Below are 15356 nucleotides of genomic sequence, written 5' to 3'. Positions count from 1 at the left end.
AGGGGAAAGCTGAAATGTCATCAAGTATCTGTTTAAGACTACAATCATTATGTCATGCTTACTTTTGATGCTGAGGTTTTAAAGATAGAAGAATCATAGTGACACTTACACAGGAGAAAGGTGTGGTCTAAGAAATATATGGGGGTCTCTGTCCAGGTTTCTAGCTGCTAAAACTTGAGTGACAGGCATGCCTTCAGTTATTCATAATGCAGCCCTCTCATCGTGCCTGAGTTTATGCTAAGGAGGTGACTTAGGGTGGGGCCCCTAGAAATCGACCAGATCAGGCTGATCTAGAAAGAGCAAGTGATTAGAGGGTTGGAACTAGGAAGGGGTGGGCTAGAGATTAGGCTCTATAAGAATCCTGAACCACAAGATGCTGACATTCCAAGTTGGTCAACACTGGAAGAACTGGGAGGGTAGTAGCAGCTGGAGAAGCAGAAGCTTCCGGCCCTTCCCTCATACCCCACCCTATGCATCTTTTCCATCTGGCTCTTCCTGAATTGCATCTTTTTATAAAATTGGTAAATGTAAGTAAATGTTCCCTTTAGTTCTGCGAGCCATTCAAATTCTCAAACCCAAGGAAGGGGTTGTGAGAACTCCAATTTATAGCCAGTAGGTCAGAACTGCAGGTGATAACCTGACTTGTGTTTGGTGTCTGAAATGGGGGCAGTCTTGTGGGAACTGAGACCCTAGCCTGTAGGATCTGAGGCTATTTCCAGATAGATGCTGTCAGAATTAAGTCGTAGGACATATAGCGGTTGTTTGCTATGAATTGTAAAAAATTAAGAACCCCCCCCCTCCAACACCTGGTGTTCAGAAGTAAAATGTGGCATGCAGAGGGGGAAAACAGAAGTTTTCTTAACAAAAAGTGCTTGTAAGTACTTCCTGTTTCACGTTTTAGGCACAAAAAAAGTGCTATTTTTTGTAAGGGTGTCTAATTCCGATTTTTAATTCCCTTGCCTCTTTGGGAAATAATTTGGGTAACTTATGAAAAACACAAACTCAATAAAAGAGGAAGAAAAGAGGGCAAATCAGAATGAGAAGGAACAAAACACTAGCTGGACCATGCAGATTTAGAAGAGATGGGCCCCCTTACTGCATAAGAGAGAGTGAAATGTGAAGAATTACCAATTTTTATCACATGAAATGAAGGAACAGAGCAGCTGCTTACGAGGGGTTCCAGAGCTCCCTGCATACTGGGGGGTGGACTGTGCACAGAGGGAAAAGTACACTGTAAAGGGTGGTGTCCTGTCCTTATTGGTGTTTCACAGTAAAGGTAAACATAACCCCTAGGAAAAGCCAAAGGTATATAACATTAAAAGAAAAGCCATCATGTGCTTGACAAATGTGGTTTTCAAGTGTTAAGTAACTGCCATAGCACTTAGACTATACCTTCCATTATGTTCCCCAGATAGAATCATTTGGACTGGGATTTGGATAGGGAATCACTGTTAAATGGCTTCAAAAGTTACTTTTTGAGCTTGGGACCTGGAAGCAGAGTGTCCTATTGTGATCATGAAGGGCAGATTCTAGAAACTGGGCAGGGAATTGGCGGTGCTTACGTTCCAGTATGAAATATCACAGGCTCTAGTCTGAATTCTTGTCAAGATGTACTCTTCTGCCTTCTTGGGGAGAAGAGGCCATAGGATGCTTGCACTCAAAACAGGTGGCGTTTTCCTATGACAGATGAGCCAGAGAGCCATGGAGACCTCTTTGTGTGACCCAGAGGAACACGGCAGAGATGGAAGAGACAGTTTTAGCTGGAAACAGAGTTGGGAGTACTAGCTCCTTCACCAGGGCCCTGGCAGTGCTGGAGGGCCAGTTATCTCTCGATCACTGAACACACTGACTTGCTGCACAGTATCTAATTACATCTGTATAAGAGCTGGAGAGTGTCCTCCAGCAAAGGTGCGGCTGAGGTGTAAACACACCTTTCGGACATCCAAGTTGCTGCCCCAGCTGCTGTGCTCTCAAATCCATCCCCACGTTCTGCTGTTCCAATAATTGAGCATGTCCGGAGTGCTACTGCAGGCTGGTTCTCGGGACACACAGGACTTGTTGGAAGCTGACGTCCGCCCCTGCCCCCTCCAACAGCCTTGCCAAACCTTCCTGAGACTGCTGGAGGTCTGGGGCAGTCCACCCAAATATCCTTCCTCGGTCCTTTGCTGGGGCTCAGGCTTCGGGGCAACTCTCCCAGACTTCACTTCCCTCTCTGTTCTCTCTCACACAGGCGTGTCTCCTAATAAAATTTGTGCATGTTTCTGTTCTTGCTTTAGTTGATGTTTAACATTTTCAACAACAGAATTAGAGCTGGCCTATGTTTCTCATGGGGGGGATCTGCCAAATTCATGGGTTTTCTTGAAGCCAGATTTTGCCATAGAGGAGTACCATCCCTTATGGTAGATGGATTAGCACCTGAGTCATCTAAAAGAGTATCAAACTCTTAAATGCATAACAAAAAGGCATCTGACAATGCCATAGCCTTGCTTTAACATTAAGGGGTTAATTTTATTTTATTTTGAGAGAGAGCGAGAGTGTGAGCACACACTTGGGGGAGAGGGAGAGGGAGGGAGAGGGAGGGAGAGGAAAGGAGAGGGAGGGAGAGAGATCCCAAGCAGGCTCTATGCCCAGTGTGGACTCCAATGTGGGGTTTGATCCCACGACCCTGGATCATGACTTGAGCCGAAATCAACAGTCAGATGCTCAACTGACTGAGCCACCCAGGCACCCCAGGGTGTTATTTTAAATGTATAGTTTAACCTACCTCTGGGCCCTGTTTGCAAGATGAAGGGTTGATAAAAGAATACTCAATTAATACTGCAGAGTCTTAATGAGTCCTAACCTCTCTTTCTCTCTTTTGGCAGCACCCTCATCCTAAGGCCTTTGGCATTTGTCCCAGGAGCTCACTCACAAACGAGAATCAATGTTTGTTGAATGAATGAAGGAGATGCTTTATGTGGAGTACGTGTTTCCTTTCAGAGCCTAAATATTCAATAGGAGGTTACTTAGAATAATATTTGATTAGACATCCATGAGAGTTTGAGATGTTCTTCAGGAGATGGGTATATACTTCTGCTAGTGTTCTATATGCTCAGTGATTGATGTTCATGAAGAAGAAATCTAAGCTAGAGAGTCTGGACAGGCAGAGAATGTACCCCATTGGGGCCAGTAAACAAAAGGAGGGACTCAGGATCAGTTGAAAATTCTTACCCCAAATGTCTGCATAGTCCTAGAAAAATCCCTTCTCCACTTTGGAGTCCAGAGACTACTGACCCTATCCTCCAGCAGAAAGGGCTTCTGTGGTGACAAAGTATACATGAAATTAAAAAAGGCAGAGGCCATTTGTCTTTGCTCATGTCAAATGGAAAAAAAAGGGTTTTTATTCTTTCAGTTTTTCAGCTGCTATAGCTCTACCCCCAAACTCTACCTTTTAGCCCCTTCTCTGATAAAGGTATAGTCTTTTTGTCTCCACTTTGGGTCTGATGCATACTTTTCTTCTAATAGCAATCTGTGTTGTTGCTGTTGTTGTTGTAACTGGAAATGTGGTGGGCTTCCCTGCAACAGACCAGGAAGGTCAAAAGATAAGGTCTAGAGACTTCTGCATGGTTGCTTAATACAGAGCTCATGTAGACACTTGCAAAGGAAGGTAAGGACCCTCTCAGGACTGATTAGCAACTCAAAATGTGGGTTAAATCCTGCCCCTCACCGCTTCATTATAGGTTCCTCCTATTGTTAGCCACCAAACTAAGTCATAGACACAATTAAATCCCTTCACCGGTTTCACTGCCCTATTATTTCTTCCACCAGCAACTATATTCCCTTACATTTTCTTTTTAAGATATAGGAGTGAAAACTACAACCTCATAAACCAGATACTATTTTTGGATTTTCACTTCCTTTGGGAAATGACAGTTTGGTTTGTATTCTATGACTTTTCAGTGGTCCCATGAAGCTCAGAGCACCTCTTCCTGGAGGCCCATTTTAACATACCTCCGGTCTGTGGGGTACAGTTCCACAGTGACCACATCAAGAGAGTTCCAGGCCGAGATGGTCAATCCATTATACAGACACAGCACGCCTACCATCATGGATTCACTGCTGCCCAACCAAAGGAAGAAACAGCTGATCCCAGAAAGCACCATAGAACCACCTGCCAATGAAGAACACAAAAGGCTGGAATGTTTCTCATCATCTTAGTAGACCAAGAACCTTGGGTCTTTGACATCTCTCAGCAAAAGTGAATCCCAAGGGGAAGGTGTAGGCTTGACTTCATAAAGCTCAGGTACAGGTATGTTCACCTGTATTAAAAGTTTGTCTCTTTAACAGCCTTCTAAACACAGCAAGCATGAAATGCACATCATCAATTACTCAGCTACTTAAGTGGAAAAATATACATTAGTCACACATAATTAGTTTTTCAGTCTGTTAACTCATGGAAGCTGCTCAAATAAAATGTAATTAGACATAATTTCTAGTCTTAAGGAAAGGTCTTAAGGGATTTCTCCTCATCTCTGTGGGATGCAAATCCCTAAGAGCATAGGGAGGACAGTGGGAAACGGGCTCCCCGTGGATTGCAGGGGCAGCTCCTTTATTTTACGTGAAACCAAGCACATACCCAGCATCGTTAAGCGCCCAATTCTGTCCATCAGGAGAGCAGACACAATGTTCCCTGGCAACACTGCCAGTGTCCCCAGGAAGTTGACAAAGTAAATCCAGTAGGCACTATAGTCATCATCAAAGGTAATCTGGCATCCCGTCTTGTTGTGAAAAAACAAGCAGCTGTGAAATTCGCTATCAATGAATTTATATGGCTCAAAATCTGTGGACACAAAGACAATTTATCAAGCTTTTTACAGTTCCACACCAGTATAAAAAAGCCTGTCAAGAATTCAGGAAAGAGTCATGGTATTGTAAACTCCTTGAGGGCTTCAAGGTCTGGCCAAAGCGCAGGGACTGGTCTAGAACGTCACATTACAAAGTAGCCTGAATGAAGGATATGTTTGTCGAATAAAGGAATAAATTAAAGAATCCACTTATTTTCTGATTTCTTATGGTTGGCCATTGCTAATTATGTTACTTGCTTACTTCTTTATAATGTTACTTCGTTCTAATTATCATGTTACATAAAGACTATCATTACAGTACTAATAGCTTCCCTACTACAATTACAAAAACAATTTGTTTCAGAATGCGCATGAATCAGTCTTGTCGTTGCTATTTTATGGGCTCTGAGGCAAAGAAAAGGAACGGGACTTTTGTCAGGCTCCTTAGGCTGAATTTGTAACTTGAGGTCAAAGTGGAGGAACATACAAAGGAACAAGAGTTCCTTACTGGAACCTTGTTGGAAGCTCACTGCTGAATTTTTTTTTTTCCTTGAACTTGGATCTGTTCAAGGAGCGGGTGCAGAGGGGTGGCTTCTGCTAAGAGACAGTGGGAATCAAAACTGTTGCTGTCCTTGCTCATCAAGATCTGCCTAAAAAGCTCGTCTTCCGAGGTTGATCGGGTTAGAAGACAGTGACAGCACTCTTTACAAAACCCCGAAGGCACCTGATTACACCCTGATCTGGAGCCAGGCACCATTGGCTCCTGTCTGAGCATCAAGAAGGCAGGGCTGCCAAGAGTGGAGCGCTTTACTCCCACCAGTGTGGGGCTGTTATTTTAGACTCATAGGACAGATGGACCAGAGTGTAGGAGTGGGAAAGCATGAGCTTTGCAATCAGATAAAACTGGTTCCAAACGTTAACTGTTACTAGGTCTAAGAAGGCAGCCAAACTACTTAATTTTGCCAAGTTTCCACTATCATCTCAACAAATGAGATAATGAACGTCTAATGATAGTGAGTAGGAACCAGCATACAGTAGGTGCTCTATCAGTGTTTCCACCTCCCCCCTCCTATTTGTCCTGGAGAGTTTCCAGACTCCATTACATGGATTGCATTAAAAAGCTATCTGATTAAGCATGGCCATATGCAGTCCGTTTCTGTTAACTGAAGTTCAGGCATGATCACTTAAGTGGACATCAGAATATGAAACCAGGATTATCAAAACAAACAAACTACAGGTTAATTCTTTTCTTCAAAATTGCTCAAAGGATTTTTTTCAATTTTGAACTTCAGCAAATCCAACGGCATTAAATCTGACGGGAGACAAATAATGTAAGCTTAACCTGATTAAGGAAATTCATTCCTTTACACTTTAATATCTACTTTCCCCATAAGCCTCTGCCCACACAGGGATATCACGTTTCTGCCAAGAACTGGGCCATTTGAAGAGGCCCTAGGCAGGGCTAAGGAGCACACCTACCTGTGTTATCAAAAACAGTGTCAATAAATGTGCAGTTCTTGAAGTAGGTGTTGACTGAAGTCACATCCTTAAAGGTGCAGTCCTTAAAAACTGAATCTTTGAAAGTTACGGATTTGAACTTGATCCCTAGAAATCTGCCCAACACACACAAAAAATTCTTATCAATGGTTATGTCCATCAGGGTTCAAAGTGAAGTCAAATGGGTTGAGAGATCTGATGCCCCATTTATAAACTCTCCATAAAGGACACTGACCTTTGAATTTTCTAGGCTCTTAGCTTTCCCACCTTTTCCTCATACAGCCTGTCCTTCGGCTATCTCATTGCTCACCAATATGATTTTCCACCAGAAGAGATGGCATTCAAGATAACTTCATTAAGCCTTTGCAATGTTGGCATAAGATTTTGTGGAGTATCCTATTGACGGTACAGTGTTTGGAGTTTACCTGTGGCTACTGATTCCTTATTTTTCAATCCTATCCTTTCGTTCCTGCTCATATGCCTTTATTTAAAAATTCTCTCTTTTGGGGTTAAAGGCTCTAACTTGAGAATGTGCTCTCATGCTCACTTTTAATGAAAGTCTGTTTGCCAAGCTAAAAACTCAAGACTTCTTCATTCTAGTGTAGGGATTTCAGTGATTCTGAAGAGAGGACATAATAATTCTGCTTCATTTATGTGAGGGATGATTGACTCAAGGCTCAAGAAACTCATAAGTTACACTCATTTCCATGAATATTTTTCTTCTCACAGCCAACAGGTATTCCTTGAACCAAGCAGACTGACTAGAGAGCTCTGCTCATTTTTGAAAACTTGTAGATGTTTCTGGGTGCTGCTGTGGGCAGGGATTATAGGTGGTGAACAGGATTAATAGTTATGATGATCCTAACATCTTAGATGTCCGTGTTGGTCAGGACCTCTAGGAGACACAGACTGATAGTCATCAATGTGTCTTGGTAAGTTATTAACAGACCATGAATGTATACTTAGCCAGTCACTGAGAAGAAAATGCTGGTTCAACTGTAGAAGAAGTTATTATACCAAATACCACTCCTAGTAGGAACAGAAAGGGTCTGAGCTACCCAGGCAAGCAAGCTGACTGACTTAAGATCTATATATTTGTTAGTACTTTCAAAATTGTTCTCACCTTAATGCCTGATTGCATTCCTCAGCTCAAAGTGCACTGTGGCCTAACAGATCGCCATCTTAAAAAGTAATCTTATAGGGGCGCCTGGGTGGCTCAGTCGGTTAAGCGTCCGACTTCAGCTCAGGTCACGATCTCGCGGTCCGCGAGTTCGAGCCCCGCGTCGGGCTCTGGGGTGATGGCTCAGAGCCTGGAGCCTGCTTCCGATTCTGTGTCTCCCTCTCTCTCTGCCCCTCCCCCATTCATGCTGTGTCTCTCTCTGTCTCAAAAATAAATAAACGTTAAAAAATTTTTTTTTAAATAAAAATAAAAAAAAAGTAATCTTATATGAACCTCTACTCCAGGGGTCTAGAGTAAAACCATCTAAACCATAAATTTTTCCATTAAAGAAGGGTAAGTAATGATGCATATTAAGAATATTATCAATTTTCTGAAATAGAACTGAATTTAGAAAGGGGAAACAATTTTTTAGGGTTTTTTTTATGAGTGGATAATATATACATAGGGTACACAAGGTACAAAGATCAAAACATCAAAAAAGGATAAAATAAGTCCTTCCCCACTCATTCCCAAGCCACCCAGTTTTTTTTTTCAACTTTTTTTTTTGGGGGGGACAGAGAGAGACAGAGCATGAACGGGGGAGGGGCAGAGAGAGAGAGGGAGACACAGAATCAGAAACAGGCTCCAGGCTCTGAGCCATCAGCCCAGAGCCCGACGCAGGGCTCGAACTCCGGGACCGCGAGATCGTGACCTGGCTGAAGTTGGACGCTTAACCGACTGCGCCACCCAGGCGCCCCGCCACCCAGTTCTTTTGCCCAGAGATAACCAGTGTAGCCAGGTTCTCATGTGCTCTTCAGGAGCGTTCTGTATATGGACTGCTAGCAGACGAGACAAGTTATTCTACACTTTTTGCTTTGTTTCATGAGAGTCTACACCCCGGAGGTTATTCCATATCAGTACCATGGCACAGAAAAGAGTAGCCATTTTATGATACTGAATAGGAAAGCTATTTGGAAAAAATGAGTTAGCTGGTGGTATTTCACTTTTCCTAAAGGACAAACAAATAAATATTCTATCATCTTCTAAAATAAATATGTATGTTCTACAAGGATTTTAATACTATTAAAACTACTAATCGCTCTATGGCTCATGTAAAACATTTCTTAGTGATGACTGAACAGTTGGCTTAGAACTTCAACAAATATCATTTAAAACATGTCAGAGACACAAACATATTAGACATTCTTAACAGAGTAACAATACTTTAAAAAATAAATGAAGTAAATTTTTACCCTCAATTAGAGAGCACTTGACTCTAAGGTTTTGGTGGAAAAACCAGGGCAGACTTGGGCTGGTATTTTATGTGGGAGAGTGAAGGTGATCTACAGGGCTTGGCTAAGGATTAGGCCCCTCATGGAATTGCCAATTTAAACAATTATCTCCTAATTCATAATTCTCCCTTTCATTATACAGACCGTAAACATCCTATGGAATTCTTTCTTATCCTTCCAAACTAGTTATGCCCTGGAGGACCTTGTTCAGTTATTTAAAGTTTTTACTTTTACCACTTCTGCATTTGGGACAACTTCCTAAGAATGATGTTAACCAACAGGAGCTCATACCGGCAATTATTGGCTCAGACAACAACTGATGGAAACAATGACCTTGTCTGTATCTTTCCCTCCCTCAAAGAATGGACCAGAGCCACCTTCCTGAGCCAGTTCTCTCCCCTTATCAAGATGCATTCCAGATTCCATCTTCAAAAATGTCCTTTGCTAACTTATTCCATATTTTCAAAACCCTTAACTTTGGGAAATGATTCCTGTTCTCTAACTGAGAGTCTTCCTGATACAATTTAATGCCAATTATTGATTTGATATAGGGAGAAGGAAGGGGTTCTGAAAAGTGGTCCCCTTTTTCAGGGATAGGAGACAGGCATCAAATGACACTTGACATTTCTTCTCTGGATTAAATTACACTATAACCCATATTATTTTCTCACACTCTACGCTCTTCTCTTCTGTAACTTATTTTTGTTGCTTTCCAGGGTCTCTCTAAATTTTCTTTTTGTGCCAGTCGATTCCCCTAAATAAATGTAAAGCAGCTGTTTCAGAAATAGTTTTAAGTAAAATACTTATATACATGTACCTTATCTTTAAAGCCTATTTGGAAGTTTTTAAGTTCAATTTGAGAACGACTAAGTACAAACTAAAACAAACTGTGCATGCTTCAGTGCAGTGAAGGCCAATGAGAAATACATTTCTCAGAACATATAGAAAATTAAGTTATTTCAAAGTTTCTGGACCTGCCATTGTCGTATTCCGCTCCAATATGCAACTCGTTTGCTATTGTCAAGTTAACAGTGAAATTTGAAAATTTTTCTCTCTCTATCTTTTCGATTGGCAACACATTCGACTGCAGATGTTTAATGACATCAGGGAACCAAACAGATAATCCATAGTATCTGCAACGACAAAAACAAGAGTGAGTTTGTAAAGGTGCCAGCATACCAGTGGCAATGACTGCCTCCCTGACATTTTCAGAGAGGTGGTGGTTCCTGGAGAAGCACTTCTGATTGTGACTGTCTCCCTGTAACATTAGGAATCATTAAACGGTAATCTGTATTTGCCCCCTCCTCACCATGGTGAAATCTGCAAAAATCAAGGTAGAGAGACGACTTGACCTAGGGAACCTGAGATGTATAATTCCTGCACTCTTCCTTTGGGAAGGAACATGCAGCCTATATCAACCACATGGCATCCTGATGCTGAAGTTTTTCTCATCACCCCAGCCTTCACTGAGCAACCTTGTCTCCCAGTCTGCTTGTACTAACTCCTAGGATACAAAATGTGAGTACCCTTAAAGAATGACCTCCTTACTAATGGGGAATATTTCTTGGTTTCTACACTACTGTGATCCTGCTAGCCTGAGGGCAGAGAACCATTTCTCAAGTGGTTTGAGGCTGGGAAAAGGGACATGCAGGTTATTTCCCTCTAATGTATTATGCCTTACCTTCTAATATATTATGCTAGCATATGACAACTAAGTCATGCTGCTAGGTTCTTCAGTACAGCAGCTACTAACCACATGTGGGTACTCAGCGGTTGAAATGTGGCGAGTGCAATTGCTGGGTCATAGGGTAGTTCTATTTTTAACTTTTTGAGGAAACTTCACACTGTTTTCTAGAGTGGCTACACCAGTTTGCACTCCCACCAACAGTGCAGGAAGATTCCCCCTTCTCCACATCCTTACCCTTGTTTCTTGTGTCGTTGATTTTAGCCCTTTTGACAGGTGTGAGATGGTATTTCATTGTAGTTTTGATTTGTATTTCCCTGATGATCAGTTATGGTACCTCTTCATGTGTCTGTTGGCCATATCTATATCCTCTTTAGAAAAATGTCTATGATCCAGCAAATTCACTACTAGGTATTTACCCACAGAATACAAAACTACTAATTCAAAGGGATACATGCAGCCTGATATTTATAGCAGCACTATCAACAACACACAAATTATGGAAGTAGCCCAAGTCCATTGACTGATGAATGGATTAAGAAGCCATACACACACACACACACACACACACACACACACACACTAAAATATTACTCAGCCTTAAAAAAAGAATGAAATCTTGCCATTTGCAATGTCATGGATAGAGCTAAAGAGTATTATGATAAGTGAAATAAGTCAGTCAGACAAAGAAAGATACCATATGACTCCCCTCATATGTGAAATTTAAGAAACAAAACAAAGGAATAAAGGGGAAAAAAAGAGGCAAACCAAGAAAAAGACCCATAACTGTAGAGAACAAACTGACGGTTACCAGAGGGGAGGTGGATGGGGCGATATGGGAAATGGGTTATGGGGATTAAGGAGGGCACTTGGCGAGATGAGCACCAGGTGTTTTACAGAAGTGTTGAATCATTATATTGTACACCTGAGACTAACACTATACTGTGTGTTAACTAACTGGAATTTGAAATAAAAACTTAAAAAAACAAAACAAAACAAGAAATGTGGCTAGATCGAATGAGATGTGCTATAAATGCAAAATACCAAATTTGGAGACTTTATGAAAAAAAGAACTTAAAATTAGGTCATTAATCATTTTTATATTGATTGTACATTGAAATTACACTATTTGGAGCATAATGAATTAAATAAAGTATTACAATTAATTTCACCTGTTTCCTTTTATTTTCTTTAGTGTGGCTGCTAGAAAATTTAAAACGACACATGTGACTTGCATTTCATTGCTATTGGACAGTGCTGCTCTAAGATGGTGGTTCCCAAAGAAGGGTCTGAGGACCAGTAGCAGGCATCAGCATCGCCTGAAAACTTGTTACAAATGCAAACTCTCAGGTGTCATGCAGACTGACTGCATCAGAAACTCTGGACAGGGAGCCCTCTAGGTGATTCTTCTGATGCACACTTACCTAAGCCTGAGTGACCCCATCTCTAATTTGCGAATGATGACAGTACCCGCCTGGTGGTTACTCAGGTTAAATGGGATGCCAAGGACCTAGCACATAGTGAGTGCTCAAAAGACTAGTTTTTATCATCATCACTGTCATTAGGATTTCTCAAACATCTCTGCCTTGGGATTCCAGAGATTCCAAGCCCTTCTCTTCATAGACCATGAATTAATTACTTACTAAATCTAATGATTTAGAGTGGTGGCCACTAAATCAGAAATGACTCATGGATGCACCATCTATCACAAGGCTTTTTACTCATATACACGGGACAAAAATCTTTAAAAATAGCAACAGTGACGGAAGCACACTACCCTGGAACATACATCATCAGTGACGCGGAGGAATTTCAGCTAATATTTTATTTATTCAGTAAACATTTACTGAATATCCACTAAATGCTAGGCACTATTTGACATTTCAGGGGTATTATAAGGAAACCGTAAAGTTTAAAATGTGGTCAGTCATAAGTAACAAAATATAAACAAACCCAATATTACCATGTAAATCTCCACATTAACAGTAGAACTTTCGACAGGCTTATTTTTGTACCTAGCCAAGTGTTTACCACATAGTAGGCACAAAATACCTGTTACTTTTCAGCCTTCTCTGCCTTCATAGATTAATGTGCCTTTTAGAACTTGAGTGGGAGTAACTTTACATATTCTGAACCAACCCTCCTAACTTGGAAATAAGGAAATAAAACTTGGGAGTGTCTTCAGGTCACAGAGCAGGATGAGATATTAGGTCTCCTGATCCACATTTCCCTCCTCTCTCCCTTTACCACACACCATGGCACTGCAAAAGATTGGTTATTTTGCCGTTTACTGTTGTAAGTCAGGGATGTTTAGAGATAGAACCTGGGGCATACATGTCGGGCTCTCCTAGGCACTAAGAGCCTATTGACCTAAAAGTGTAGGGCATTCTCTAACTGCCTCTTTTAAACAATAAACTAGGCAAAATAGAGTTGGACACAAATATTCTGAAACTATTAGCAAACAAAATTCTGGAATTTTCTTCCTACCTCCTCTTTTCTTAGAACACATATATGGTGGTTTTACTCATTTAGCAACTATTTATTGAGTGCTTACTATGTACCAGGCGGATATGGCAGTGAACAAAACAGCTTAAAAATCCCTGTTCTCCCAGAGCTTCCAGAGAGAGGGAGATGAGCTTTATTCTGTGCAGAATGAAGATACTTTTTGTATATTAGAAATGGAAGGTGCTTGGGGTGGGAGCGATAATAAGGCTGAGAAGGAGGTAGGAGGTACTGAGGGGCTGCAATTAAGAAAAGTGCTTAGGGAAGGTGACCCTGAGAAGGTGACCTCTGAGCCAAGTCCCAAAAGAGGTGAGAAAGTGAGCTGGACTGTATCTGGGGGCAGTGCCAAGGCAGTTCCCTAAGATGAGAGCAGTTCTGGCATGTTCGAGGAAAAGCAAAGAGGCCAGTGTGGCTGGTGCCGAGCAAATGAGGAGAGAAGGGTGGAGAAGCCATGGGGAGCAAATCACCCACGGTCTCGTCGGGCTTTTCAAGCACTACTGGTTTTGCTACCCAGCTTTAGGACAAATAAAGGTAAGTCGTTTATAAAAACTATAATTGTCAGCAAATCTAAACTGGAAAAAAAAAAAAAAAACTTTCCTAGCACATTAACAGCATCAAACAGTATAAGAAAAGAAAGCAGTGTGACTGGGAGTTATAGGGTGGAAATGTACAGATTTCACTCACGAAGAATTTAAATATTACTTACCCAAAGGACAGGGTGAACCAAACAATTGTAAGCTTTATTGTATTATCCCTGACTGGGTAGTTGAAACATCTCATAAAAGTCAACCAAATCTGTGAAATACGCAAGAGTTAGTTTTCTTTCACAGTTAGCCAGCCAACCCACTCCCCAACCCCCTTCACTAGTTACAAAAACACTGAGTTTTCTTTCAGCCAGATTCATTCCAACTTAAAATGTAAAACCTGAAGGCTGTAGGGAACCAAATACTGCAAGTTTCACCTTTTAGCTTCCTGCAGGCCAGTGGGCAAAGTAACCCAAGACCTCAGGGCACCCCATCCCAGCCAAGACTCCTTGCCTAGCACTTTTCCTTCCCAAAGATGGAATGTCTTGGCTAGCCTGCTTATCCCATGGGGATCCTTTTACCTGGTGCTAGTGCGGGAATTAGGTGACCTGGGCAGAAGCGGGCACAGCCCCACTCATGGAACTATTGCAATCAATCCTGCTTCTGACCAACCTCAAATGCAACAGGTCGGGCAGCAAGTCAGGGCACACTTTTTACTTACTCCGTAGAGTTCTGTCCGGATCCGAACAAAACACCTCCGGTACCATGTTCCTGTGTCACTCTCAATTTCAATCAGTTCATCTATTTGTTTTGGGGTTTTGATTCTGTTTACCTGTAAAGAGCGACACAGGGTAAGTGCTGAGTTCTCTTCTCTGAAGGCTTATAATTTGTTTTGAAAGAAGCAAAACCCAACTCCCACAGAAAGTATATAATCACTCCATTCATATATGAGACCATTGGCACAAGTATACAGATCCCAACACCACCTAAAAGAAGCAAATGAAAGGGAGTACCATAGAGTAAAGGGGAAGAACAAGTAGCAATGGAATAATATGAAACAAAAATACCCTTCTTTGAATCTTAACCACAAAGGCACACATTAGCAGATAAAACATTCAGAGAGATTAGCTTCTGGATTAAGAATTATTTTGCTTGGAAGAGTCCAGGCCAGATGGCTTTCCAGGGGAATTCTACCAAACATTTAAGGAAGAGTTAACACCTATTCTCTTGAAGCTGTTCCAAAAAATAGAAATGGAAGGAAAACTCCTAAGCTCTTTCTATGAAGCCAGCATTACCTTGATTCTAAAACCAGACAGAGACCCCAAGAAAAAGGAGAACTATAGACCAGTTTCCCTGATGAACATGGAGGCAAAAATCCTCAACAAGATATTAGCCAACCGGATCCAACAGTACATTAAAAAGTTATTCACCACGACCAAGTGGGACTTATACCTGGGATGCAGGGCTGGTTCAATATCCGCAAAATAATTAATGTGATTCATCACATCAATAAAAGAAAGGACAAGAACCATATAATCCTCTCAATAGATGCAGAGAAAGCATCGGACAAAATACAGCATCCTGTCTTGATAAAAACCCTCATGAAAGTAGGGATAGAAGGAGCATACCTCGAGATCATAAAAGCCATATATGAATGACCCAATGCTAATACCATACTCAATGGGGAAAAACAGAGAGCTTTCTCCCTAAGGTCAGGAACAAGACAGGGATGTCCACTCTCGCCACTGTTATTCAACATAGTATTGGAAGTCTTAGCCTCTGCAATCAGACAACATAAAGAAATAAAAGGCATTCAAATCAGCCAGGAGGAGGTCAAACTTTCACTCTTCGCAGATGACATGATACTCTATATGG

The 15356-nt window shown here is 41.5% G+C and overlaps 1 protein-coding gene across 1 annotated transcript in view; it reads right to left on the bottom strand.

The window, feature by feature from the left end:
* Nucleotides 1-15356, bottom strand: part of SV2C (synaptic vesicle glycoprotein 2C) — a 220469-nt gene that overhangs the window by 17384 nt on the left and 187729 nt on the right. The window contains exons 7-12 of the mRNA XM_047861652.1: nt 14203-14313; nt 13664-13752; nt 9746-9904; nt 6303-6436; nt 4616-4819; nt 3991-4150 (exon numbers count right to left, since the gene is read on the bottom strand). Coding sequence (XP_047717608.1) covers nt 3991-4150; nt 4616-4819; nt 6303-6436; nt 9746-9904; nt 13664-13752; nt 14203-14313 — 857 coding nt within the window. The remainder of the gene's footprint in view (nt 1-3990; nt 4151-4615; nt 4820-6302; nt 6437-9745; nt 9905-13663; nt 13753-14202; nt 14314-15356) is intronic.

This window comes from Prionailurus viverrinus, chromosome A1 (assembly GCF_022837055.1).
Source record: "Prionailurus viverrinus isolate Anna chromosome A1, UM_Priviv_1.0, whole genome shotgun sequence".
Lineage (NCBI taxonomy): Eukaryota > Metazoa > Chordata > Mammalia > Carnivora > Felidae > Prionailurus > Prionailurus viverrinus.
This window is presented reverse-complemented; position numbering and strand designations above follow the sequence as displayed.